Source organism: Sus scrofa, chromosome 1 (assembly GCF_054392235.1).
Source record: "Sus scrofa isolate SSC_HxYL_T2T_F1_AM1 chromosome 1, Sscrofa_HxYL_maternal_Yorkshire_Landrace_v2.0, whole genome shotgun sequence".
Lineage (NCBI taxonomy): Eukaryota > Metazoa > Chordata > Mammalia > Artiodactyla > Suidae > Sus > Sus scrofa.
This window is the reverse complement of record NC_139383.1, coordinates 56,949,643-56,976,381: the sequence shown is the minus strand read 5'-3', so window position 1 is coordinate 56,976,381 and position 26,739 is coordinate 56,949,643. Positions and strand designations below refer to the sequence as shown.

General features: G+C 34.8%; 1 protein-coding gene across 7 annotated transcripts in view; it reads left to right on the top strand.

Annotated features, from left to right (window-relative positions):
- RNGTT (RNA guanylyltransferase and 5'-phosphatase) overlaps positions 1–26,739 on the top strand; it is a 210,225-nt gene that overhangs the window by 100,550 nt on the left and 82,936 nt on the right. For all 7 annotated transcript variants that reach the window (XR_014805724.1, XR_014805729.1, XR_014805727.1 and 4 more), the window contains 2 exons: positions 1,148–1,216; positions 20,169–20,269. Coding sequence is in view for 4 of the 7 variants with exons in the window: in XM_084959940.1 (XP_084816066.1) it covers positions 1,148–1,216; positions 20,169–20,269 (170 nt within the window). In the remaining 3 variants the exon portion in view is untranslated. The remainder of the gene's footprint in view (positions 1–1,147; positions 1,217–20,168; positions 20,270–26,739) is intronic.

The window sequence follows — 26,739 nt, the reverse complement described above, 5'->3', positions numbered from 1 at the left end:
TGAGATGTGGAAACCAATGCTTAGGTCCTTAGTTAGTGATACACATGTTTAGTTCTTCCACATAATAAAAATCTGTGAAAGAGATGATTGACAACTACTTGTTCAGAACTAAGTAGAAAGCATTGGGCCTAATAACTCTCTTCTTCAGTAGTTATGATATTGAAAAACTATTGTTTGTATTTCATACTATGTATTCCTTGCAGTATAATGTTTTGCTTGAAAAAATATATAAAAGCCAAAAATTGTTCCAAAAAGTAGGACAAAATGAAAGATTAATTTTTCTACTTAAGGGTTTGGGGACAACACAGATAATGCATTTTTTGGCGGCAGTCCCCATGTCTGAACTAGCTTGTGGTTACAGATTCTCAGAGAATCCCCTCCCCTTTCCATTTATCCCCAAGCAAGAGTCTCTGCTCTCTCCCTTTTTGTGTACATTTGTTTTTTTCCCTATATTTACTACTTCCCAGAGTTTCTGCTTTCATTTTGATTTTGGCTCTGTGTATTCCTTCCTTTTAGGCTGGCTCAGCATAATGCATTAAAAAATACGTTTTATAACTGGAAGTTTGTACCTTTTGACCATCTTTGTAAGATAAATAAGTACTAGGGATGTAAAGTACAACATGATTAAAATAATTAACACTGCTGTATGTTATATATAAAAGTTATTAAGAGAGTAAATCCTGAGTTCTCATCACAAGGAAAAAAAATTTTAATTTTGTGTCTGTATGAGATGATGGATGTTCACTAAGCTTATTGTGGTCATTATGAAATGATGTCTGTAAGTCAGATCATTGTGCTGTACACCTGGAACTCACACAGTCCTCTGTGTCAGTCATATCTTAATAAGACTGCAAGAAGAAAAATATGTTTTTAATATTTTATCTGTCATTTTGGTTGTTGTAGTTAGGAATGTTGTTCAAGATATCTAGACTGCCATGGCATGGAAATCTGCATATATTAAAAAAGTAATCTTGCAGTATATTAACCTAGATCCCTCTGGATCAGCCCCTCCCACATTTTGTGTTTTAATTTTTAAAGCTTATGTATTAACACGTTTTTGTAAAGCTTACAAAAAAATTAAAAACCTTTTAAAGTGATTGTTGTGTTGATTAATGTGTTTCTAAAAACATATATGTTTATTTTATAGCTACTTGAAGGAAATTTTGCCAAAGAAGTCAGCCATGAAATGGATGGACTTATTTTCCAGCCCACTGGTGTAAGTTCATTTCTCTCTCTTTCTGTGTGTGTGTGTTGGAGGGAGGCGCACACGTGCGCGGTAGTGTAGTGTGTATGTATATTCCACGTACATTTTCCTTAGGTATATTTACTTAGGATTGATTACACTATAATCACTGCTTTTCCTTAAAACATATTATTAATTATAAAATAAAATTTTCATTTATACTAAATATACATAGTAGCAAAATGAAGTTGTTTGCTTTTCACTTAAATAAATATCGCTGATCATTACTTTTCAAGGAAGTTATTAACCTTTTAATAGATTTTCTTGCTCTTCTTACAAAACTAGTGTTAATTTATGTTTCTTTACTAGAAGTCTACCAAGGGGATCCTGTCAGTGGTTATGAACCTGACTAGTATCCATGAGGATGTGGGTTTGATCCCTGGCCTCGCTTAGTGGCCTAAGGATCTGGCATTGCCATGAGCTGTGGTGTAGATTGCAGGCATTGCTCGGATCTGGTGTTGCTATGGCTGTGGTATAGGCTGGCAGCTGTGGCTCCGATTTGACTACCCTACATGGGAACTTTGATATGCTGTAGCTGTGGCCCTGAAAAAAACAAAAAAACAAAAAAACTACCAAAAGCCTTACATAATTCTTATTTCTTTCTGTAGCCCAGTATATCTTTATTAGTATTTTTAAAACTTCTTTTGCTGTGGATGAGTAAAATTCAAAGAGTTCTCAATACTTGAAGAAAAATACAGTTCTTTGAGTATCTATTCCATGTCACATTTCTGAAATTGACTAAAAAACTTCACCAGCTTAATGGTCACATCATATATTTGGAACAAGATATGTTCTACTCTATGGCAGGACTTCTCACCCGCCACACCATTCACGTTTTTGGCCACAAAATTCTTTGCTGTGGGGAGCTATCCTGTGCATGGTAGGAGATTTTCCAGCGTCCTTGGTCTGTTCTTTGTAGATGCCAGTATTACCTCCCCGTTCCACTCCTCCAGCTTGTGACAACCAAAAATATATACATTCACTGCCTCATTTTTCCTGGAGAACAAATTTGCCTTCCTTTGAGAACCTGTGCTTCCTGGGACAGTGTTCCTCAAAAACATGGCCTGTGGACAAGGAGTATTAGTCCACCTAACAAGGTGCTATAAATGTTACTCACCCCAGACCTACTGATAAGAAACTCTGGGAATGGAGTCCAGCAATTTGTGTTTTAACAAGCTCTCCAAGTGACAGATGCGTGTTCAAGTATAGAACCACTGCTCTTCTAGGAAAGAGTTGTATTTCTTGTGCCACACTTCATCATATGCTGCATTTTGCCTTCACTAACTCTATCCTTAGAAATTAGAATTTGAGCTAGTTGCGAAGTTATGTAGAAAGACATCAACCTGGGTACTTGTTGTAGAGTGGGGGAAATGTTTTTGAACACTATGTATTATACTATGTTATTTCAGCTTTAAATATATAATAAAGCTCTTCTATTATGCAAATTCAGGTATGATGTAGTATGTGATTGGCTTCAGTCTTCCTCCCAGCTCTCTCATGCCAAGTTGGTAGAGTGAAAAATCTTCTATGGTCGTAGGGGGAGGAGATGGAGGAGTGTTAGAGGCTGGAGAAAGAAATTGTAGAAAATGCTCTTTTAGGAAGATAGAAGTTAGATCTTTGAGTTCCAGTATTTTCCAGGCCTAATCTCCCTGGATTGAAAAATCTAACTATGACAGTAGTTAACAGTAAGTTTCATTGGGTTGAACTCATGGTTTAGACCTGTGCATGTACGAGACTTTGGTATATCTTAAGAGAAGTGGCCTGACAGGTGAGTCCTGTGATGGTTAGTGTAGTCAGTTGGTTTATCAGTTTGTTCTCTTTCTAGTAACCACATGTGTCATTACAGGGACTTTGCAGTTGATGCCTGTAAGGCAGATCTCCCTTTTCTTTGCCAGACTTGTCTTAAATATTTGTGGACATTTGGCTTAACATAAAAGTATTCAGTTTGTCAGGTTACCCCAAAATTCTTGTTGGGAGTTTAATTGGAAATGCTTTGAATTGAGATTATTTGGAGAAAATCCTAGGGTTTTTACAATGTTAAGTTACTTTTTCAGTGAATAAGGTAGAGCTATTTTCAGGTCTTTCTCTGTTCTTTAATCCAGTTTAGGATTTTAATTGTTGTTAATCTAAGTTCTAGATATTTATCATTTTCTCTCTCTCTTTTTTCTTTTTTTGCTTTTTAGGGCTGCACGTGCAGCATATGGAAATTCCCAGGCTAGGGGTCAAATTGGAGTTGCAGGCCTACACCACAGCCACAGCAATGCAGGATCTGAGCCATCTGCAGCCTACACCATAGCTCACTGCAGTGCTGGATCCTTAACCCACTAAGTGAGGCCAGGGATTGAACCCGCATTCACATTTATGCTAGATGGGTTTGTTACTGCTGAGCCACAACAGGAACTCTTTATTTTCTATTTTTATAGTAAATAGTTATCTTTTAAAATTTAGCACTTCTAATGTACTGTCACATTGACGACTGACTTATTTTATTGGTTCAGCAATCTTGCTGAACCTCTTGGTTCTAATAATTGTCTAATCGTGTCTATTGGCCAGGACCTCTAGTACTGGCTTAAACATTTCTCTCATTGGATAAAGGAGGGGAAGACATTTATACCTTCTCAATCTCAAAGGCACTCTGTCTAAAGTTTCTCTATTAAGTATGTTTTTGTAGATTTCTTTTACATACTTTTTATGTTAAGAAATTTTTGTTTTTGCAGAGGTTTTACAAAGTTTTTTTTTTTTTTTTTTTTTCTTCCTTTTCCTTTCAGTCATAAATATCAGATTTTGGGAGTTACCAAATGCCTTTTCTGTATCCATTGAAATTATTATGTCATTTTCCTTTTAATGACTTTCACATAGTAAATCACAATAATTTTCTTTTTTCTTTTTTTAGTCTGTCTTTATTTAAATATTTTTTAAAATTTTAGAGTAGTTCTATTTTTTTATGATTTTTATTTTTTCTGTTATAGTTGATTTACAGTGTTCTGTCAATTTCTACTGTATAGCAAAGTGCCAGTCGTACATATGCATACACACATATATGTATATATAAAATCTTTTTCTCGCATTATCCTCTATCATGTTCCATCACAAGTGACTAGATATAGTTCCCTGTGCTGTAGAGCAGGATCTCATTGCTTATCCACTCCCACAATGATTTTCTCGTGTTGACCCATCCTTGCATTGTAGAATATGCTACTTAATCATAATATATACATAATTTTAATGAGCCTTTGGATCTGGGTATAATTGTTTCATGAGGATCTCTGCCAGTTTCTTTTTTCCAGCTTTTTTCCTCTTTCTTTGTATATTCAACATACAGAAAATAATGTTATTATGGAAAAATTATCAAAGTTCCAAGTAATGTGTCATCATACATGCCCATGATTTTAAAAGTCAATTAAAATACCATGGTTTATACTGAAAGGTGGATCAGTCTCTTCTCCTACCTTCCCCACACCCAGAGTACCACTCCTAGGAGGATTGAGCTAACTCCACCAGCACACTCCCTCACCCTTCCTCCTTCTGTCATCCCTTTATAATTATATCATGTACCTGGCCAAATGAATATTTAGTATTTGTAATTCTGTCGTGACATAAATATTGTTCACATCTGAGTTGTCAAGTAGTGTATTTTCTTTCTTAGAAAACTTTTTCACCTAGAGTTAGGAATTGCCTTATATTTTCATTTGTTGTGATTATTATTTCTCTTTCCCTTAAACTCGCTAAAAGAACTGCTAATTTTTTCCCCTCAATATAGTAAGATTTATCAGGTAATATGTCTAATCTAGTTTTTTATTTGAAGGCAATCCTTCTGAAGCCCTCCATTCTCTAGGCTGGCTGCATAGCTTTCCCCACTACCTTATCTTGCAAATTCCCACCTTGCAGAACAAAATAAGTTACACTTCTTTATTACGCAAATGAAATAGCTTGGTCCCTTCTCTTCTCCCCCTTCCAAACCATAGTGCATTGCAGAATTGCAAAGATCCGATCCTTTTGACTTCCTAAATTCTTATGCTCTGAGATTTTGAACTTAATCTATTCAAGGCATCGTAATTCCAATAATCAGACTCGAGAAAGGTGAAATTCTGATGAGTTCATCGATTGACCCTATTTTTTTTTGTGCATTTGCTGCTTTCATCACTACATGTTTGTCGGTGAAAATAGGCATTGCTGAATTACCTCTGTTAGTCTGATGGTGGTATTTAGAGAATAGTACTTTGTAGGTTTCTTCCATGTCATCTGAGGCATGAAAACTTAATCTTATAATTCTTCAGGCAACACCCACACATAACATGCACGACACAAAACTGTTCTTCTGTCATTACTTTTATATTGGCTTGGTCAAGGCGATTTCTAGCCTCATGCACACCTTTGTCTAGAATTAAATCTTTTCCATGAGAGTCTAGGTCCTGATCAACCCATATCTTCCCCTTCCCTAACATCCAATTTCTCAGCTTCTTTGATGCCAGCTGATCTCATTTGGATGTCACCTGCCCAAGAGAGGTGTAATGTTGTGATTGAAAAGAGAAGCATTTGGGGCCTTAAAGAGATCTTGGATTCCTGGGCATTCTTAGTCTCTCCCTGCCTCCATTCCACAGAACCTAGAGGGGAGTGATTTTCTTTTGTGAAGCCAAAAGTAACGCTATTTTCTTTTTTTCCTTTTTTTTTTTTTTTTTTGTCTTTTTGCCATTTCTAGGGCCACTCCCACGGCATATGGAGGTTCCCAGGCCAGGGGTCTAATTGGAGCCGTAGCCACCAGCCTACGCCAGAGCCACAGCAACGTGGGATCTGAGCTGCGTCTGCAACCTACACCCCAGCTCAAGGCAATGCCAGATCCTTAACCCACTGAGCAAGGGCAGGGATCGGACCCGCAACCTCATGGTTCCTAGTCGGATTCGTTAACCACTGCGCCACAGTGGGAACTCCAAGTAACACTATTTTCTGTCTTTCCTCTGGAGCACTTCTTACTTAATTGTTCAATATCTTTAGAACTAACATAGGTCACTTAAATGATTATTCTCAAAGCAGAAAAGATCTCCTTCAAGGTGACTTGCTATTTCTTACCCTAGGTAGAGAAGTAACTATCACCTCACAGGGGACCTGTTGGTTATGATGTTATCTCACAAAAACTCTGGGCTTCTCTAAGGTGATTGGTCCTTTCCTTATTTATTTGTAAATGTCCAGTGTCTAGGATAGTGTTTGGCCCAATAGGTCTTAGAAAATGTTTGCTAAAGAAATGAAAATGCATTTTTATCTTTTTCCTTAGCCTGTCATATTTGAGTGGTTCTATATTTTACCAATATAGGTGACATCTTTTAAAGTTATAGCTGCTTCAGCTTCCTGGTTGCACATATATACATATAATCTAGTTTGTGCTGTATCTCTTTTTCATTTAAGAAACTTTTCACTGGCCTTCTTCAAATTCTCACTGTTTCCTTGCAGAGGGTCCAGAATGCAAACATCACTCTGTCTTTAAAAAAAAATTTCATCTGGAGTTTCCGTGTGGTGCCGCAGAAACGAATCTGACTAGGAACATGAGGTTGTAGGTTTGATCCCTGGCCTTGCTCAGTGGGTTAAGGATCTGGTATTGCCATGAGCTGTGGTGTGGGTCGCAGACGCAGCTGGGAGCCTAAGTTGCTGTGGCTGTGGCATAGGCTGGCAGCTGTAGCTCTGATTTGACCCCTAGCCTGGGAACCTCCATGTGCTGCAGGTGAGGCCCTAAAAAGAAAAAAGAAAATTTCATCCGAGTATAATTGACTTACCAAATTGTGTTAGTCTCAGGGGTATAGCAAAGTAAATCAGTTACACATATATTTGGTATAAAGTTTCCTGAATATCTTTGGAGGTCATTTTTCATCCTACCACCGTTATTTAACTTGATATAGCATTTCCAGCTAATAGCCAGAGACGCTAATACCTATTGTCATTTCTGATTCTTTTTCAGATTTAAGTTGCCTTCCTTCCTTAGACTTTCTGTTTGAAGCAACTTCTGAATGAGAGGTTTAGTATCCTTAATCAGGCCAGAAACTTTCTAATGTAAAATTTGCCAACATTTCTAAGTTTTTCTTCTGGGGAAGTCTAAAATCTTTGATGAACTTGATTATAATAATTAAGTGCAGGCCGGGTGAGTAATGGACTCTTACGACAAAATAATACAGTATATTAGAGATAGCCTGTATTTTTTGTCATGTTAAAATATAATTTTCACCCTCTATTTTTACATTGGAGGATATCTAAATATTAGAGCCTATTGCTCTTTTCCCTGGAATTCTTCAGACCAACCCTCCAGGTTCTTTCTGGGTGGCATTTGCCTGCCTGTTAGCATACTGGAATCAAGAAGATAAAGGGATAGGGTGCGCTCTTCAGTAGGTACACTTTTCACTTCACTTTCCAAGTTTCACTCTTCCCCTTCTGTGATTCTTGAATCTTTTGGACTGGAGCTTATGTCCTTCAGTTTTTCCACAGAATGAATATATCTCCTGCCTTCTGCCAGTGTGGAAGAGGGAAACTGGAGGTTTCAGTGCTCCTTGTACCGATTTTCACCCAGTCTCTTGTTTCCAGTACCAGATCTCCCTTTTCACCCCTTAGCAATCTTCTCAGTATCTATTCTGTGTATTATTTAGCCCATTTCAGGGAACCGCAGCATGAATTCCTCTGCCTTGGTATCCTTCTCTGCCACACTTAATATTCAGTTTTCTTTCCACTCTATTCTATTAACTTCTCTGTCTACTTTCTATCTTTCAAAAATTTGACATATTAACTGTTTCTATCATTCAAAAATTTGACATATTGGCAGTTGTCTTCTCTCCTGTTTTTCCTTTTCTATTGACATCTCTTTTCTGTAACTTCTATTTTAGTAAGGTTTCAAATCAAAGTGGGTATAAATGCACGTGTTTTCCACCATATTTATGAGAAAATTCACCAAACTTCTCACAATGTGGTGTTGCATCTGTTGGCTTCCTTGAGCCAGTAATTCAAATAAATGAGGAAAGGGACCAATTTGAGTGACCAGCTTAGTGATTCGAGTGAGGCCATATAAAGTGGAGAGAAAGTCCTAGTCAGGGGTGGACAGAGTTTGATTTTTAATCTGTAGTCCATTTTCTCATACCACAGAAATATTCCAAAGGCAAATGAATGGTGAAAAATGAAGAGGATTCCTGGTGCCTTTGCTCATGTAGAAACCCCTTGGCCTACCATTGCTTGGAAATTCATGTTTTGAAACCATTGGGCTAGATAATCTTGGAAGTCTGGATTTTCCTTAATTTGATAAATGCAAATGCTTGGTTTTAGCTGCTTAGAACTTAGAGAGAGGTTAATTCTGCTCTGTTATATTAATTATAGTGAGTGAACTGAAGTTGAGTAAAAGGTAGAAGATACTACTATTGCTATAAAAAAAAAAACCCACAAAAAACCCCAAAACACCAAGAAACCAACTTTTAAATCCTGGCAAAATGTTGAAGAACAATGATAAAGATACTGTCGAAGTGATGATTCTGTTGAAGGCAAACCCCAAATACCAACTTAGAAGAAAGTTCATTTACCTTTTGATTTAATGTTCTGTTTTTTCAGAGACATAACCTTTAAATATGTCCAGATTTGCACTTAGTTGGTTACTTTTATAAGAGAAAGGAAAAGTAGAGCTAATCCATGATGTATTCAGGGAATTAAAGCTTAGGATATTTTTTTCTCTTCTTCTTCTTCTTCTTTTTTTTTTTTTTTTGCTATTTTAGGGCTGCACTTGCAGCATAGGGAGGTTCCCAGGCTAGGGATCGAATTGAAGCTGCAGCCTCAGGCCTACACCACAGCCACAGAAACGTGGGACCCGAGCCACACCTGCGGCCTACACCACAACTCACAGCAGTGCTGGATCCTTAAGTGAGTGAGGCCAGGGATTGAACCCACATCCTCATGGATTCTAGTCGGGTCTGTTAACTGCTAAGCCATGGAGGGAACTCTTGAGTTTAGGATATTTCTTTGTGTTTATAAAGAAAATCATCTGTATCTGATATTTACTAAGACACAGAAATCATTAATTATCACAAAACCCTCAATTTTTAAAAAAGAGTAGGTTGAACTGCATTTATCAAATTAAGGTAAATCCAGATTTCCAAGATTATCTAGCCCAATGGTTTCAAAACATGAATTTCCAAACATGGGTTTCCATAATGAACTGCCTCAGGGGACCAGGGATAGGTTACCAGGTAAGCATTCTATTTACATCACAGGGGCCCTGACTTATTTTATATATTGTATTTCTAGTTAAGATTGTGTTTTTAAAAAGGCTTCATCTAGGTAAATACCATTTGAATCAAATGCTTTTTTGAAAGGTCACCAATGATTTTTCCTCCTTGCAAAATCAAGATCATCTTCCAGCACGTTTCTTACTGGGTCATCTAGTGGTACTCTATACCACTGTCCATGCTTCTTTGAAATACTCTTAATGTGACTTCTGTGACACCACAGCTCCTGATTCCTTCTAGTCTTCGTCTCACTCAAGCTGTTTGTCTTCCACTAGCCATTGAAGTTCAGAGTTTCTAAAGGCTCAGTCTGTCATACCTTTATTTTTCTCTAATGCTCTGCTCACTCCCTAGAAATCTTATCCACACTCATGGCTAGATCGCCTATAAGCCTGCAACTCAGACTTAAAAAAATGTTTTTGTTGTTACAGTTGATTTATAGTGTTCTTTCAGTTTCTGCTGTACAGAAAAGTGACCCAGTTACACATATACATACATTATTTTTATCATATTATCCTCCATCATGTTCCATCACAAGTGCTTGGATAAAGTTCCCTGTGCTATACAGCAGGATCTCATTGCTTATCCACTCCAAATCCAGTAGTTTGCATCTACCAATACCAAACTCCCAGTCCATCCCACTCCCTCCTCCTCCCCCTTGGCAACCACAAGTCTGTTCTCCATGTCCATGAGTTTGTTTCTTTACTGTAGATATGTTCATTTGTGCACTATGTTAGAGTCCAGATGTAAATGATATCATATGGTATTTGTCTTTCTCTTTCTGACTTCACTTAGTATGAGACTCTCTGGTTTATCCACATTGCTTCAAATGGCATGGTTTTGTCTTTTTAATGGCTGAGTGATATTCCACTACGTATATATACCACATCTCAATCCATTCTTCTGGTGATGGATATTTAGGTTATTTCCATGTCTTGGCTATTGTGAATAGTGCTGCAGTGAACATAAGGTTGCATGTATCTTTTTGAATGAAAGTTTTGTCTGGAAATGCCCAGGAGTGGGATTGCTGGATCATATGGTAGTTCTGTATTTAGTTTTCTGAGGTGCCTTCATTGTGACTCAGAGTTTTGATTTCTATTTAAGTTCCAGATTTGTTTATCCAATTGCCTATCATGATATCACCTTTTAAATTTCTTAAAACCACCAGAAACTCAATATACTTTAAAGCCGAACTCCATCTCTGCTACTCAAACAAGCCAACATATGAACTATGCAAAATGATTCTTTCTAAACATTTCCTATGTCAGTTAGTTAAATGCAGCTCCTTTAGTGAGAAGTTAAGATATCATATCTGACACCTTCCTCTCTTTTAGCCCTCTAATCCATCTCCAAATCTTGTTTTATCTCCTAAATATCTCTTAAATTCTCCCCTTTTTCTCTTCACTTACTGTTGCCACAGCTCTGGTCTGACTTGTCATTCATTGCCTCTTGCCTGGACCACTGCAGCAGAATCCTAAGTGGTCCTGCAGCATCCACTTTGTCACCCTCTAGTCTTTTTTTTTATACCACATCCAGAGTGGTCTTCTTCCTTCATCTCTCCAGATTTTCCCTTGCTTCCAGGTTAAAGACCAAACCTAGATTCAAAGCCAGTTTACTGTCTTCTTTATCACATGCTACCTTTTGATTTCCCCTTGTGTTTTGCTGTTGATGCAGAAATAACTGGTATTTTTATTAAAGGTGACTTAATTATTTTATTTAAAGGTGACTTTATTCATAACCCATTAAAAAATTGGAGTATAAGTTATATTTGCCAAAATATTTAATAATTTTGAGAAAAATGGGTATTTTCTTCAAAGAAAAATTGGCTGTTTATTTTAATGTAAGACTCCATTCTTTCTAAGGTTTAAGCTTCAAACTTTGATCAAACTGAAGCGATGATTTTTAAGAAGAAATGTTTTCAAATTGAATTTTCCATCTGGTTATTAGTCTATACCATAAATCAACTATGTTTTATTAGGCTCTTACATATAAGGTTTTCAGTTTTATGCTTTCATTGACATTTTGAATTGCTAATCTTTTGTGCTTTCTCACCTAAAAAAGAATATTTTAAGATGGCTATTTGGCATTTTAATATGCTATAGGCAGTAGATCTTTTACTTGACAGCAATTAGATCTTTCAGTTTAATTTTCAAAGTTGATAATGCTTATTTGTTTACTTGCTTTTTTACATGAGGATTTTGATGATTTATGTAGCATAGTAAATTTTTATTTGTGGTAATAACATTAATTTCTAACCTTTCAAAAATTGTATTTGATTTTACTTTTGTCATCTGGAGACACTTATGTTTCTAGATAAGCGTTTTTGTGCCATTAATAATCCCTCACTATGAAATAAAACCAGAATTATATGTAATGAATTGCAGAGTTGAAGGTGGTAATAAAAACTTGAAATATTTCCTTTGTTTATTTTAAAAGACTTTTTCTTATTTTATCTGCTAGCTATATTGTGATTAGTAAAACATACAGTTGTTTCTATATTGAGATGAGAGTATTTGTTCTCAAGCAATAGTGATAGAGTTCTTTTTTTATGTTTTCATCACTATCCTGATTTTTCTATAAGGTGGGTCAGCTTGATTTTATGTCTCACCCATTAATCAGTTTGCATGTAAATTGAGTCAGCTTTGATTTTAATATTGCTTTCTTGTTAAATATTAATGTTTTTATTAAATCTTTACTACTACCAGGTATATTGAATGTTATGGATAGATTGTAAAATGAAAATTGGAATTAGTCTAATGTCTTGTCTTGAGGTACATGACGAATTAGAGTGGTTTTCTTCTGTAGCAGAGATGATGTTACCATGGTGAGAGCTTCTGTTGCCATGACATTTGCTTGCATATTTTGATAGGTCTTCAATTGAAGAAGGGCTCTGTTTCCTGGCAGACTGGAAAAGTGTCATTCTATCTTTTCCCCAAATATGTTATTTTATATTGAAAAATATATAATAATTTCCAAAGATTTGTAATAGTGAACTGCCAGGAAAGAAAATACACCTTGTTTATTTAAATTTTTTTTTGCCTTATTCAGTTTTTGGAACATAGCAAAATATTCTCAGCTTGCTTTGTGTAAGGAAGAAAAAGAAGAAGAAGATTATTGTTCTAGTTTTCTTAATAAATAAAACATTTGCTTTTCCATCGAATTTTGTTGACAAACAGCTAAAGAGGAATAATTTTTAATCAGCATTAGCTGGATATAGCTATATAATGTTAATGTACAACAAAAAGACACTGCTAATGATGATATATATTGGTAGCAGAAAAAAGGAAAAATAAATATAAATACTTTACAAAAGTGAAAGAATCAGTGAATTCCAAGTGAATAAAAAGTACAAAATCAGTTTTCATGTGATACATATTAAACACAGTGAATTAAGGATAGTTCTTTTTTATTGGTAACTTAAGTTTAATGTTGAAATATTAATGGTAGACATTTTTAGAATTAATTTTTATAGTATATTTTTATTTTTTAATTGAAGAATAGTTGATTTGCAGTGTTGTTTCACATTTTTAAGTATTATTTTCCATTATGGTTTAATCATAGAACATTGAATATAATTCTCTGTGCTATAAAGTAGGACCTTGTTGTTTATCCCCTCTGTGTATAGTAGCTTATATCTGCTAACCCCAACCTTCCACTCCATTCCTCTCCCAATCCCCTTCCCCTTGGCAACCATAAGTATGTTCTCTTTGTCCAAGTCATTTATGTCATATTTTAGATCCTACATTTAAGTGATAATATGGTATTTGTCTTTCTCTTTCTGACTTACTTCACTTAGTATGAGAATCTCTAGTTGCTTCCATGTAGCTGAAAATGGCATTATTTCATTCTTTTTATGGCTAAGTAGTATTCCATTGTGTATGTATCTTATCTCTCACAGTTTCTTTAGGTATTTATAAGCAAATATAAATTTTGTAATATATTTTTATTTCCACTCCACTTTTCAAGAGAAGGCCGAACATTATTTTATATTCTGCTTTTCAGAATTTGTCCAGCCATATATTTTAATGTACATTTTGTTAGTGCGCTAATTTGAACATCTTGGGAATCATCAGAGGGATAGGTCTCACTATTGACATCTTCCATCCCTTATGCTTATGGCAATTCGGACTTGTAGAAGAAATGTTTCAAAACATGTTTTGTCAATTTAGAATACATTTTCCTTTTGTTGCTGAAGTTCATTGATAACTTTGGTAGCACTTTTTCCTGACAGACCAATTCATTTTGTAAAAGCTACAAATTGAAGTATTCTATAATGAGTACATCTTTACACAAGCTGTTTCTTCTGCAGCAAACTGTTTTCTTCCTTTCTGTAATACTCCCATTCATCCTTTGAATATCAAATTGTGTATGGCTTCCTTGGGGAAGCCCGGCTGACTTGGTGAGTGTAACTTTCCCCTGTGCTCTTATAGTACTCTTCTTTGTACCAGTACTAGGAACAGAGGAAATTCTTTCAGTGATACTACGCAGCACAGATTATCTAAAAAGGAGGGTAACATAGTTGATGTATAAAGTATTCAGATGTTACCTGTATCTAGAGTTCGACCTCCTATTAGTAGACTGCTTTTATTTAGACTGGTGTCCACCAGAGAAGAGGAAAAACTGAGAGTCTGCCAGCTCTAAAAATTGGTGGAATTTTATACCAGATAACACTAGTCTTGGATATTAAGTAAGAATTAATCCTGAGTTTTGGTATATATTAGCTTGTTCCTTCATCTAATAAATTGAGTGTCTCTTAATATGTCATACACACTGCTGAGTTTTAGAAATAATAAAAATGGATAAAGGCAGGATTTCTGCCCTCAAAGGGCTTTCACTGTATGAAGAAACTTGACACAGCAGCAAGGTGAGACGATTGCAGACTGGTGGAGTGGCTGGGCTCTTTGGTGGCCCAGAGGGTAGGGCCAGGGTGTGTTGGGAGATGAGACCTGTGCTAAAGATAAGATGGGACACTTGGTCCAGGAGGCTTTCACTGGTACCTGCGTGGTAAAGATTAGGTGAGTGGTTTAGGTGATGAAGTTTATTAGGTTGTTTGAACTCTTTTTCCCATTAGCCAGGGCCTTGCCAGCTGCTGGCCCTTGCTACTCACCATTCCACACAAAACTAGACTAAAAGTAATTTGCGAACAAGTCACTTAAAATTGGTTCCCTTTGGAACAGTTTTATAATATCTCGTGAGATAGCTAACCCAACCTGTCATCATTTGCTTTTGGACAAATGATATATTTTATTTTGTTAGTGGTGGAAAGATTTTTCTGTGTTACTGTAATTTGGGAATTTTTTGGCCAAAGTTATCTATCAATTTATTAGAAAGAGGGAGTTTACTTTATGCTTTAAGTGTCCCTCATTTTTTTAGTATTCTTACTCAGGTCTATTAACTGGTCTTGGTGCTAGCTGGCTATTTTCCTTTAGCCTGTCTTTATCCTTGTTTCCTTACTGGTTAAAATTTACAATCATTTGTAGTTCTTTGGAACTGCTCAAATATAGACACTAACATTGAAATTTCGGAAGTCTTTGTGTAGCTATAATTTTTGTTTTGAGAAATTATTTCATTAGACATTTAAACCACTAACCTATGATGGAAAAGAATGTGTGTGTGTATGTGTGTGTGTGCATAAACTGAATCACTATGCTGTACACTTGAAACTAATGCAGCATTTTAAATTAACTGTAGTTCAGTACAAGAAAAAGAAATGTAAGCCACAGGTTATTTTGTATTAAAACAAGAGCAAGAAGTTAATTAGTTAGATATTAATTAGGTAATAGAAGTAGTAATAGGAATGTATTTTTGAATGATTTTTCCAACCTGAATAAGCCAAGAAACTGCATTAATTCTCTAATACTAAATTTTATTCTCAAATCACTTCGCTTTCCATAAATAGAAATAAAATTCTTATAAGTAAATGAGAAATGTCAGCAAGCTTTTGAAAATGGAATTCTCCATTTTTTACCCCTGCTTCCTTCTACTGTCTCTCTCTCTGACTTTGCAGAAATGGAGTCCCAAGTGGTGGTGTTGAGATAGTTTTGTAGAAGATGGGCGCTCTTACCTTTCTACATCAGCAGGAAAAGCTTTGGGTAGTGAGCCAACTTAGTTTCAGAAAACTTGAGCAAATTTCCCCTCAACCCAGGTATCCTATTTGTGGTCTTATTGCCTAGAACTTTCTCTCAACCCAGTTATTTTTCAAAATTCAATTCATGCATTTTTGTTGTTCAAAAAAAACATTCTTTACCCCAGCCTCCTGATTTTGATGTTTCTCTCTTGTACTTCTTCAGCAACTCTTGTTTATGTTCATTTTAGCACCTCTCTAGTATCTCTCAAAAGCCTCAATGTCTTTTGAGTCTTTGTATCTTTCCCAACTTGTATGGTACTGGGTGCAGAGTAGATACTTAGTATTGATGAGTGACTTTCCTCCCTACAGAGTATTTTTGTGTCTTGATTTGCATGATAGGTATTTGTTATTTGCTTCTCAGTGAGACATGGACAAAGGATCTAATCAAGTCACTAAAACTAGAATTGTTTTACTCTTCTGTTCAATAGAGTTACCAAGTAGGATTTCTCCTTGTTTCTTTAAAACTAAATGCTAGAACATCAAAAATAAAACTAATGTATGGTAAGGCCAGGGATCTTTCTTACTTTCAGGATGTGGCCATTATGCAGAAGGTATTACATCTCAGGTTTCAGTGTAGGACCTGGAATATGTATTATGATAACTTAGCTGCTCACATTTTACTAGTGGAAGTTGTTGAGTGGCATGGGGTTGCAAAGCATTTTAGACATCTCTGGCCTAGATATCCTGTATTAGGTGAGTGAAATCCTATTATTGCATTTTCGCAAGTGAGGTAAGATGACCACACTTTGAACTTGCTTAAAATCTGTAGTTAGTAGAAGCCAAGAAGAACAGATATCTTGTCCTCTTTGTTATTACTAATAACAAAGCTCCTTTACATCAGAGTTTCTCAACTTTGGTGCGATTGACTTTTGAGTCTAGATAATTCTTTGTTGTGGGCAGCTGCCCTGTGCTTTGTACAGTGTTTAGAAACATCCTTGGCCTCTACCCACTAGATGGCAGTAGCTCACCCTTCTGTCCCCTGTTGTGACAACCAAAAATGTAGGCATTACCAAATATCCCTTGGGGGGTAAAATCCCTAATTGAGAACAACCACTTTATACAGCAAATATATCACTTATGCCTCCATTTCATTTTCTCTCTATTTTAGTTTTAGAGGACTTCTTTGGCACATGGCCATTCTCTACCTCTGAGACACATTCTGCTCTCATTTGGTAAACACTTTCCTGAACATCTTACTTTGTTGCCTGACATCTGCATTCATTACATTTTTTCTTTAAGACGATAATGGACATCTTGGATTATATTGGTAATTGCTTTCAGCCCTAATCTATCCCTAATTTTTTATTTGACAACTCACCTGGTAAAATCAGATTTATTTCTGTAGAACCAAGTATGATCTGTATCAGTTAAATATAGCTTTGATAATTATTTTAATCTAGATACATGTTGGTGAATTTAATGAAATTAAAATGTATTGTTCCCTAATTATACATTGGAATATTGAGCCTGAAAAGATATTTTTGTATCCTTGTTTATATTCAGCAAGATCCTGTATTTCATGTTTGATAACTCATAGATATTTATTTTAAAAAGGCTTTAGTCCTGCTATTATGTAATATCTTTGCCCTTATTATTTGGGGGATCATGAAAAAGGGTTTTTTTTTTTTTTTTTTTTTTTTGACTATTCCTGTGGCATTGTCAGTTCCCAGGCCAGGGATCTAACCTGAGCCACAGCAGTGACAACACTGAGTCTCTAACTGCTAGGCCACCAGAGAACTTGAGAAAAATTCAGTATTCTTAAAATGTTATTTCTTACTTAATTTATCTATTGGTTCAGTGCATCCTTACTTAAAATTCCAGTACATATTTTTCATAGAAATTGACCAGGTGATTTAAAAATGTATGTGGAAATATAAATGTTACATTAACTAAGAGAGTTTGGAAAAAGAAGAACAAAGTTTGAGGACTTAACACAATTTGTTTTCAAAACTTAATATAAATCTAGAGTTACGAAGACACTGCTGTGAGCAGGGAGAAAGACATATTTATCAACGCAACAGATTAGTGAGAATAGAAATATATCTGTGTCTATAGACAACTGATTTTTTACCAAGATGCCAAGGCACTTCAGTGAGGGAAGGGTAATCTTTTAGGAATGGTGTTGGATCAATTTGATATCCACCTGCAAAGCAACGAACAGTCCCTTACTTCACACCATATAAATAAATTAACTTCAAATGGATCATATACCTAAAAATAAGAGCTAAAACTGTAAAATTTCTCTAAGGAAATAATAGTAGGAAATTGCAGTGACCTTAGGATAGGCAATGATTTCTTAAAGAGGGCACCACAAGCACAAATTACAGAAGTTTAAAATGGATGATTTTGAAAAAATGCTTGATATCACTAATCCTCAGAGAAATGCAAATCAGAACCACACTGAGATATCACCTTATACCAGTTAGGGTGGTCATTATCAAAAAGTGAAAAGATAACCTCTGCAGGTGAGGACGTGAGGAAAAGGAAACACTTGTGCACTGTTGGTAGGAATGTATATTGATACAGCTCTTATGAGAAATAGTATGGAAGTTCCTCAAAAAATTAATAATAGAACTGTTATGTCATTCGGCAATTCCACTTTGGAAAGAAATAAAGCCAGCATCTTGAAGAGATACCTGCATTCCCATCTTTATTGCAGTGATATTCACAGTAGCCAAAATGTGGAAACAAAGTGTCAGTGGATGCATGGATAAAGAAAATATGGTATTCAGATACAATGGAATATTATTTAGTCTTCAGAAAGAAGGAAATTCTGCCAATTGTGACAACATGAATGAACCTGGAATAAATTATGCTAAATGAAGTAAGCCAGACACAGACAAAATGTGTATAGAATCTTAAAAGAAAAAAAAGTCAAACTTATAGCAGTATGGAATGGTGGTTGCCAGAAGCTGAGGGATAGGACTAGAGGGGAGATATTGATCAAGGGTAGAAACTTTAGTTATAAGATGAATTAAGTTCTGGAGACCCAATGCACAGCATAGTGACTATAGTTAATAATAAAGTACACTCGGAATTTCTGAGGGGGAATAGATCTTAAATATTAAATAGTCTTATAACACACACAAAGAAGTAACTGTGAGGTGACGGATATGTTAATTAGTTTGTGTAACCATTTCATAGTGTACACCTTAAATTTTTATTTCTCAATCCTACCTCAATAAAACTGGAAAAAAATAGGTGACTTTTACTTCATTAAAATATATTCAAGAGAAATTGTTAGAAAAATGAAAAGGCAAGGCAAAAACTGATAGAAAATATTTGCAGTGCATATATCTAGAATATATAAATAACTCTTACAGGTCACTTATGAGGAGATAACTCAGAAAAAATAAGGGTAAAATTTTGAACAAGCACTTCACCAAAGAAGATACACAGCAGCAAATAAGAAAATTAGAAGATCTTCAGCATCTTTTGTCACTAGAGAAATACAAATTAAAATTATGAGATATACTTTAGAATTAAAAAGACTGACAATACTTAGTCCTAGGGTGGACGTGGAGCAGATTGATTTCTCGTGTATCTCTGGTGGGAATGGAAGATGTCACCACCACTTTGGAGAACAGATTGACAGTTTCTTAAAAAGTTAAACATACATTTACCATGTAACCCAGCCATTCTGCTCCTGAGTATGTACCCAAAAGTTATGAAAACAGATGTCCACACCAATGTTCAGAGTAGCGTCATGTATGATAGCCTAAAAATAGGAACAGCCAAATTATCCATCAACTTATAAATGCATAAACAATTTTTGGTGTATACATAGAATGGAACCCTGTTCACTTTCAATGAAAAGGAAGAAGCTACTAATATATACACCAGCCTACTGCAAAACCTCATGTTAAGAATTGCTTACGAATTCTGGAAAAGGCACAACTGTAGTGATAGAAAGAAGGTCACCATTGCGAGAGAGTTGGTGGGAGGCAGCCGACTGCAGGTGTCAAGAGGAAACTTTTGGGGGTGACTGAAACACTATAAATCATGATTTTGGTGATGGTTACATGATTTTATCTGTTTGTCAAAATTCATTAGTTAATTTTTCTCATTGTGTATCATCCCACAGTAAAGAAAGAAACAAAATCTAATTTTTTTGTGTTTTTAAAAATTTTTTGGCCACGCTTGTGGCATATGGAAATTCCTAGACTAGGGACTGAATCTGAGCTGCAGCTGTGACATATGCTATAGCTGCAACAACACTGGATCCTTAATCCACTGCACCACACTGGGAACTCCCCCCAAATTTTTTTAAATGATCAAACTTCCTTTCAGTTATAATCAGATTGGTGGGAGTATTAGGTTTCATTATTTCTTGAGACAAGTGTCTCACAAACAAGTGTCTACATGCTTTGTCAGAAAAAGGAGAAAGGCCATCAGTAAGATGGTAGATATTTAACCACTCATCAGTTGAAAATAGCAAAAATTATATTCAGAAAAGTAGTAATTTTGCTTAATAGTAATTGATAATTATATTTAATAAATTGAATGTTTAATTTTTTAGCTTCATATTAACTATTATCATCATTGTAATTTCCTTTAGAAATATAAACCTGGTCGATGTGATGATATTTTGAAATGGAAGCCCCCTAGTCTGAATTCTGTTGATTTTCGCCTAAAGATAACGAGAATGGGCGGAGAAGGGTAAGTATGCACCTCTGTTTCCCCATTATTTTTACACAAAATAACACTGTGTAAAGCATCGCTGTTTGCCAGGTATTTTACATATACTTTACAAAAAAAGTGAAATACTTCTACAGTATACTTTATGTACATACCCATAAATCTATCTCATTTTCCCAGATTACTTCTTTGGCATATTACAGCTAGTATTTTAAACTTCACCAGCTCTAGTTTTAAAAAAGCAATGGTTTCTAATATTAAAAAAAAAAGAATTTTGTTAAATTGTAAAAGTGAAAATAGATTTTATTTGAAAGTAATTAATATTAATATAAATATTAAGATATGATCATTATTATTATAATTAAATAATTAAATGTTTGGAAACAAGCCTTTTTTCTTTGATGGAAACTACTTCATGTTTGTATTTGCATAGCAAACATTTATCTATACTTTATTGGGGTAGGGTTTTAATTGTGGGATTTCATTAAGATTTTTCACAGTGTTCACTGTATTAATTTTTTCATTTATTGATTAGTATTCTTTTGTGACTTCATATTTTAGAGTAAAAAATGCTTTGGCATGAATATTTTCATTGTTTTTCCTTGTTCCACAATTTTTTATGGCATCTTAATGTAAGTAAGATAACACTTATTGAGAGAGGTTAAAAGTGTACCAGAGCATGCCATGAAGTCCTTTTCACTTGCCAAAGATAAACCACAGATTTGCTTTTTTTGTAGCTAGTGGAATAAAGGGTATATGATCAGTTATATGAATCCAGATTCTAGAAGATTAAGTCTCTTAAAAGACTGTACATTCATTTTTAAATAAAGATATTGTGTAGTATGGTAAATCCTAACTGAAAAAAGGAGTTTATTAAGTCATATAGGGACTTAATAGGGATCAGTTTTCAAAAAAAAAAATAGGGCAGTTAATATTTTGCATCCTTAAATAAGAGTTTATGGCTTAATAGCAGATTACAGTTTTGTCGGAACAATTATTTGAGCTCCCAAATAGTGTCGCTTCAGTATTTCACTCTGTATTTGTCTGATTTAACCTAAAAATAGATATATAATTTTTGACTATTTGTAGGATTGGATAGAATATATATTTTCTGTAAAATAATATAAAAGATTAGAGAAATAATATTGGCAACCTAGAATATCTGTATGTCAGATACTTTGACAGGAAGAATAATCTTGAGTTTACTACTTAGCCAAAAATGATATTTCTCTAATTTATCTTAGCCATGCATTGGTCTTAATATCAGTTAATCATTTATTAATTATTAATATGATCAATATAATATATTTCTATAATACCATTCATATAAAACATATAATTAATAAGTATTTTTGGGAAACTGCCTCCCAAAACCCCTCCATATATTCAATATCTTTGGATAAGTATTGACAAGTAGTAAGCTCAGGATTCTTCTTCTTGACAAAGTATTGGGTGTGCAGATACTCTGGGTTGCTGGTTTGCTGTGGAACTTCCACATCAGTAGACCTACAAGCTGAGTGTAGGCTCGATATGTTTTTTTGGGAAGTGTCTTTGAGAAGACCATCTCTTCTAAACAGTGATGGCTAAGAGATTAATTCTGATGAGACCACCTACATCTTTTTTATGTTTCTTAAAAGACACAGATGAATATGGTTCTTTGGAAGTAAGTCTTCAAAGATGAAGTAAAATTTGTTAAATTGCTTTATTACTAAATATCTTATTTTGCCTAAATGCCATATTTATAATATTTAGTTAAGATAAACCCTTGTGTGTTTTTATTGATTATTTCATTGAGATTTGAAAGATTATTTTGTTCTGCTTTTAGCAGATTGTAATTCTTAGTAGCACTTGAAAGCTGTTGCTTGAAAGCTTAGCAGAATGTCCTATAAGAATGATATTATTAATTATTTTTTCTTGCATTTGTCCACTGCAATTAAATATAGCAAAGTATAATTCAGTTTATTAGTTTGTCCTTTGCTTTTATTCTTCATGTATTTTTAAATACATTTAAAAATTTTTACCTCTTTAAATGTCTTTTTATAAAAAAAAAGAATCATTTTTGATTTTAGTACTTTTAAACACACTAGAATGCCAGCATTTAAGATGATTTTTCTGAAAGGAATATGCAAATTACATTGGTGTACATACATAATTTAGTTATGTAACATGGGTGTCAGTTTTCAGAAATGAGGTATTTTATATGAATTATAGTATGATAACTATTACATAAAATATGTATTATTCAGTTAGCCAGAGTAATGTGCTTTTTTCCATGTAGAGAATATTATGTATTGTAGCAGTTTTCACAAAATAAATGAATTTACATCCAATGCTTATGTTAGATGCAGTATCTGAGAGGGCATTGTGAAGAATATTCCTGCAACAGTTTGAAAGGAGAGTAGCCATGTCTTTGAATCATAAGAATCATAGCATGTTACTAGTGAAGTGGGACTAAGATTTTAAAATACCATGAGACAAGCTAATTTCTTTTCTTGATTGTGCTTCTAAATATGTCTACAAAGCTTAGGATGGAGTAAGAATATCTTGAAAGGTATAATATAAATACCAATCTTTGAAAATGTCTGCAGTGATTTTTTTTTATGAATTCAAATCTTCCCTCAGCTGCTGTAATAAAGTGATTATAGTATAGATTCATGTTAGATTAAAATTTAATGCAAATAGAAAAATATTTGCAAAAGTACCCTTTTGATGGTACTTAAAATCTAAACTTTGCTCTTTTCACTCCTTATAGTATCATTTCTGAAAATTCAAATATGTTAAGTCCGCATTGATTTATCATGGCCTAACTTGTGTATATCCTAGCAGTTTATACTGTGTTGGCTTTGTAGACATACAGTACAGAGTTTCATTTGAAAGATATACATTGCTTTAAAATTATTGTGGGTTTGTAGTAACTGATTAACAACCCAAAACCATGGTCCCTGTCAAAGCTAGGATTACGAAAGTTGTGTTCCGGAGAGTGTCAACACCTGAGTACGATGTCAGTGACATACAGCAAGCAGTATCAACTTACTGTTTTTCCAGCATAGTTTAGAGCTCAGATTCTAGAGCCAGACTGCCTGAGTTTAAATCTTCTTGTCAGCTGTGTGACCTTGAACACATTCTTTGTTTCTGTGATTTGAATTCCTCATCAGTAAAATAGGAATTGGCCTCATGAGATTTACGTGAGGATTAAATTAGCTAATATATGTAAAATATTTTAGAACAGGTGGCATATGGTAAGCATTTCACTGTTTGCTGTTATATTTGTTGTTTTCATTAAGGTAGATTTAAAAGTTCATATTCCCTTTTTGTCAGTCTTACAATTCTGTTGTTTGCTGAATTATCTAAATTCACTTTTCTATGTGAGTCATTTCCTATTAATTTTTCCCCTTTAAAATGCATATATCTCCAATTTATTTGTACAATTAAGTACAAATCATTAAATACTTGGAGAGCAAGAACACAGCAAAGTCACAAAATATATATAGTATAGTATATTTATGGAATTTTGGGGAAATAAATGTCTTAACCATGGTGCTGTGTATAGTGGTTAAGAACGTTGAGTTCTTGGAGTTCCTGTGATGGCTCATCGGAAATGAATCCAACTAGTATCCATAAGGATATGGGTTGGATCCCTGGCCCAGTGGGTTGGGGATCCAGTGTTGCTGTGAGCTGTGATGTAGGTTGCAGATGTGGTTCGGATCTTGCATTGCTGTGACTGTGGTGTAGGCTGGCAGCTGCAGCTCCGATTCGACCCCTAGCCTGGAAACTTCTATATGCTACTGGTACAGCCCTAAAAAAGGGGGGGGCGGTTCTTGGCCAGGACTGCACAGAACCAAATTCGAGCTCTACTGCTTGCTATTGTTACTTGATCTTTGTTAGCTTCTTCAGCTGTTAAATGTACAGAGTAGTAGTGCTGAGCTCAAAGATTTGTTCATATTCTGTATTTAATTGTAGAAGTGAACAAAAAAGCAAATATGGATTCTGCCCTTACGGAGTTTACAAGTATAAGCTAGTGGGCTAAAATGCAAAAATAATGTTGCTTAACTAGGTTTTATAGAGGTGAAATAAAATGATGCATCTAACCAACTCAGGTTTGGGCATTTGAAGGTGAGAAATGCCGGCTTAATAATAAGCACTATAAAGTAAATAGAATCAACTACATGGTTCTACTTTACTTGAAAATGTATGAAAAAGTCCTCTTACTCTGCTAACTAAAGTGGTTTTTCTTCCTTTTGCTCAGATTTATTTAAAAATGAAAGAATGATTAATTCTATTTCTCATGCTTGCTAGAACTCGTGTTGTTGTTTTTAAGAAAGAAATTATAGTGGTAAATATTCAGGATGTTGAAAAAATGTTCTTGTATAAGAAAGGATTAAGGTCAGCAAGAATATAGCTAATAAACTATAGGGGGGAAACGTCTTATTTCTTAGCTAAGCAGAGCCCCCCCACCCCGGTTTTTTTGTGGAATGAAATTCTTAACTCTTTTATTCACATTTCATTAAAAATTATTTTGAATGAGTGATATTAGAGATAAAAATACTAACATAGCCAATATTATTACCCAGTATACTTAATGACTAAGCTATTTGGCATATAGCTGGTCATATTTGGGGGGTGTAACAGTGGCTACTTTTGTATTTTAGCAGATGGCCTATAGTAACTGCTCTGATTATCCTATCTGAAAATATTCTCATCATGCAAACCTTTTTTTTTTAAAGACAAATGCTTCCTTGGGTTTCAGTCCGTTGAGTGGTTCCTATATCAAATTCTTGATGGTGCTTTATTTCCAATGTGGGCTAGGAGAGGAAAGGAGCTATAGCTGACTGTTGAATTCCTCTGCCCAGCTCTCTATAAAGTATTAGCAGTTCCTCTAAACTCTTTCAGTTCATCTTTCCTACTTCCTACAGAAAATCTTCTTCAGGCCATCTACCAAAATAAGTACCATAGTCAAATTGCCTAGGAGGAAAAGAACACGTGGTTTCAAAACATATGCTTATAAACCTCACTGCGATCAAAATTCTTTTTTTTTTTTTTTTTTTTTTTTTTTGTCTTTTTGTCTTTTTGTTGTTGTTGTTGCTATTTCTTGGGCCGCTCCCGCGGCATATGGAGGTTCCCAGGCTAGGGGTTGAATCGGAGCTGTAGCCACCGGCCTACGCCAGAGGCACAGCAACGCAGGATCCGAGCCGTGTCTGCAACCTACACCACAGCTCACGGCAACGCCCGATCGTTAACCCACTGAGCAAGGGCAGGGACCGAACCCGCAACCTCATGGTTCCTAGTCGGATTCGTTAACCACTGCGCCACAACGGGAACTCCAAAATACTTTCTTTTACTTGTTAATTTACTAAAGAGAAATTGGTATTACCTTTGTTTTATCATTTGGTTCTTTGGAATTCAACTTTTATGTGTATTTGTTTAAAATTATTCTTTGCAATGAGAACCTTTTGCTTGAGTCATTTGTTCTAATTTAATGAATGTTTTCCTGAATTGTAAAATTATAAAATTGTAAAAATTGTTAAAAGCTTATTGCCTGGTAGATATCTCTGGGGAATATTGTATAGATTAAATATTTGTGCAGTTCCCTCTTTGAATCCCATTGAAGAGGATGTGATTCAGACTAATCAAGTAACTTGTGAAGACAGTATTTTACTATAGACCTTGAGTTTTTATTGTACACATAAAGGAGACTTTCCATGCCATTATATTAGTCTACTGCAGAAACAGTAGAGTTTATAACAAAATATTACTAAGCCTTAATAAAATGAAACATTTGTGTTGTAGTCTAATGGCTTGTATTGGATATAATTATGGATGGAATTTTAAAAATTAACAATTTGTTACAGCTTGCAGTATTAGGATTTGGCCTAAAAAAGTATTTAAGAACTTTCTATAAATTTATTGCTAAAATCCCAAGTTCAACTTTTTGTTTATGTCTTAAGAGTAAAGGGAGGAAAAATTTTGAGCTTTTTAGCCGCTATGCAGTTCTCTGTTAAAATCAATTATGCAATACATTAAATAGCTCTGATTATTAAAATAATTACAGAATAATTTGTGATAGAATTATATTCTTTTAACTTTCACAGTCTGTTTTGAACCAAGCCATTTAATTTGGTTTAGAGAGTTAATTATGACAAGAGGATATTTAATATCCTCTAGCACATGACAGCTTCAAAATATAAATATGGTAATTTATTGTAAAAAGAAGAAAGCTAGGGCACATCATTGTTAATGCAGTCCTTTTATCTCTGGAAAATGGAACTCATATTAAGCTTTGAATCTCAGGGGAAAGGATATGGGGGAAGGGTATGGAAGGAGCTCATTTTGTTCTTTGTGTAGTACATCAGAATTCTGTCTTGGCAAACTGGACTTCCCAGTGTTGAATAATGGGGCAGTAAGAACAATTATGATCCATGATTTTTGCAAAGCTTCATGAAGTGATGTTGCTAGTGGTTGTTTTCAGAAAGTATCTTAATTTTATTATATTG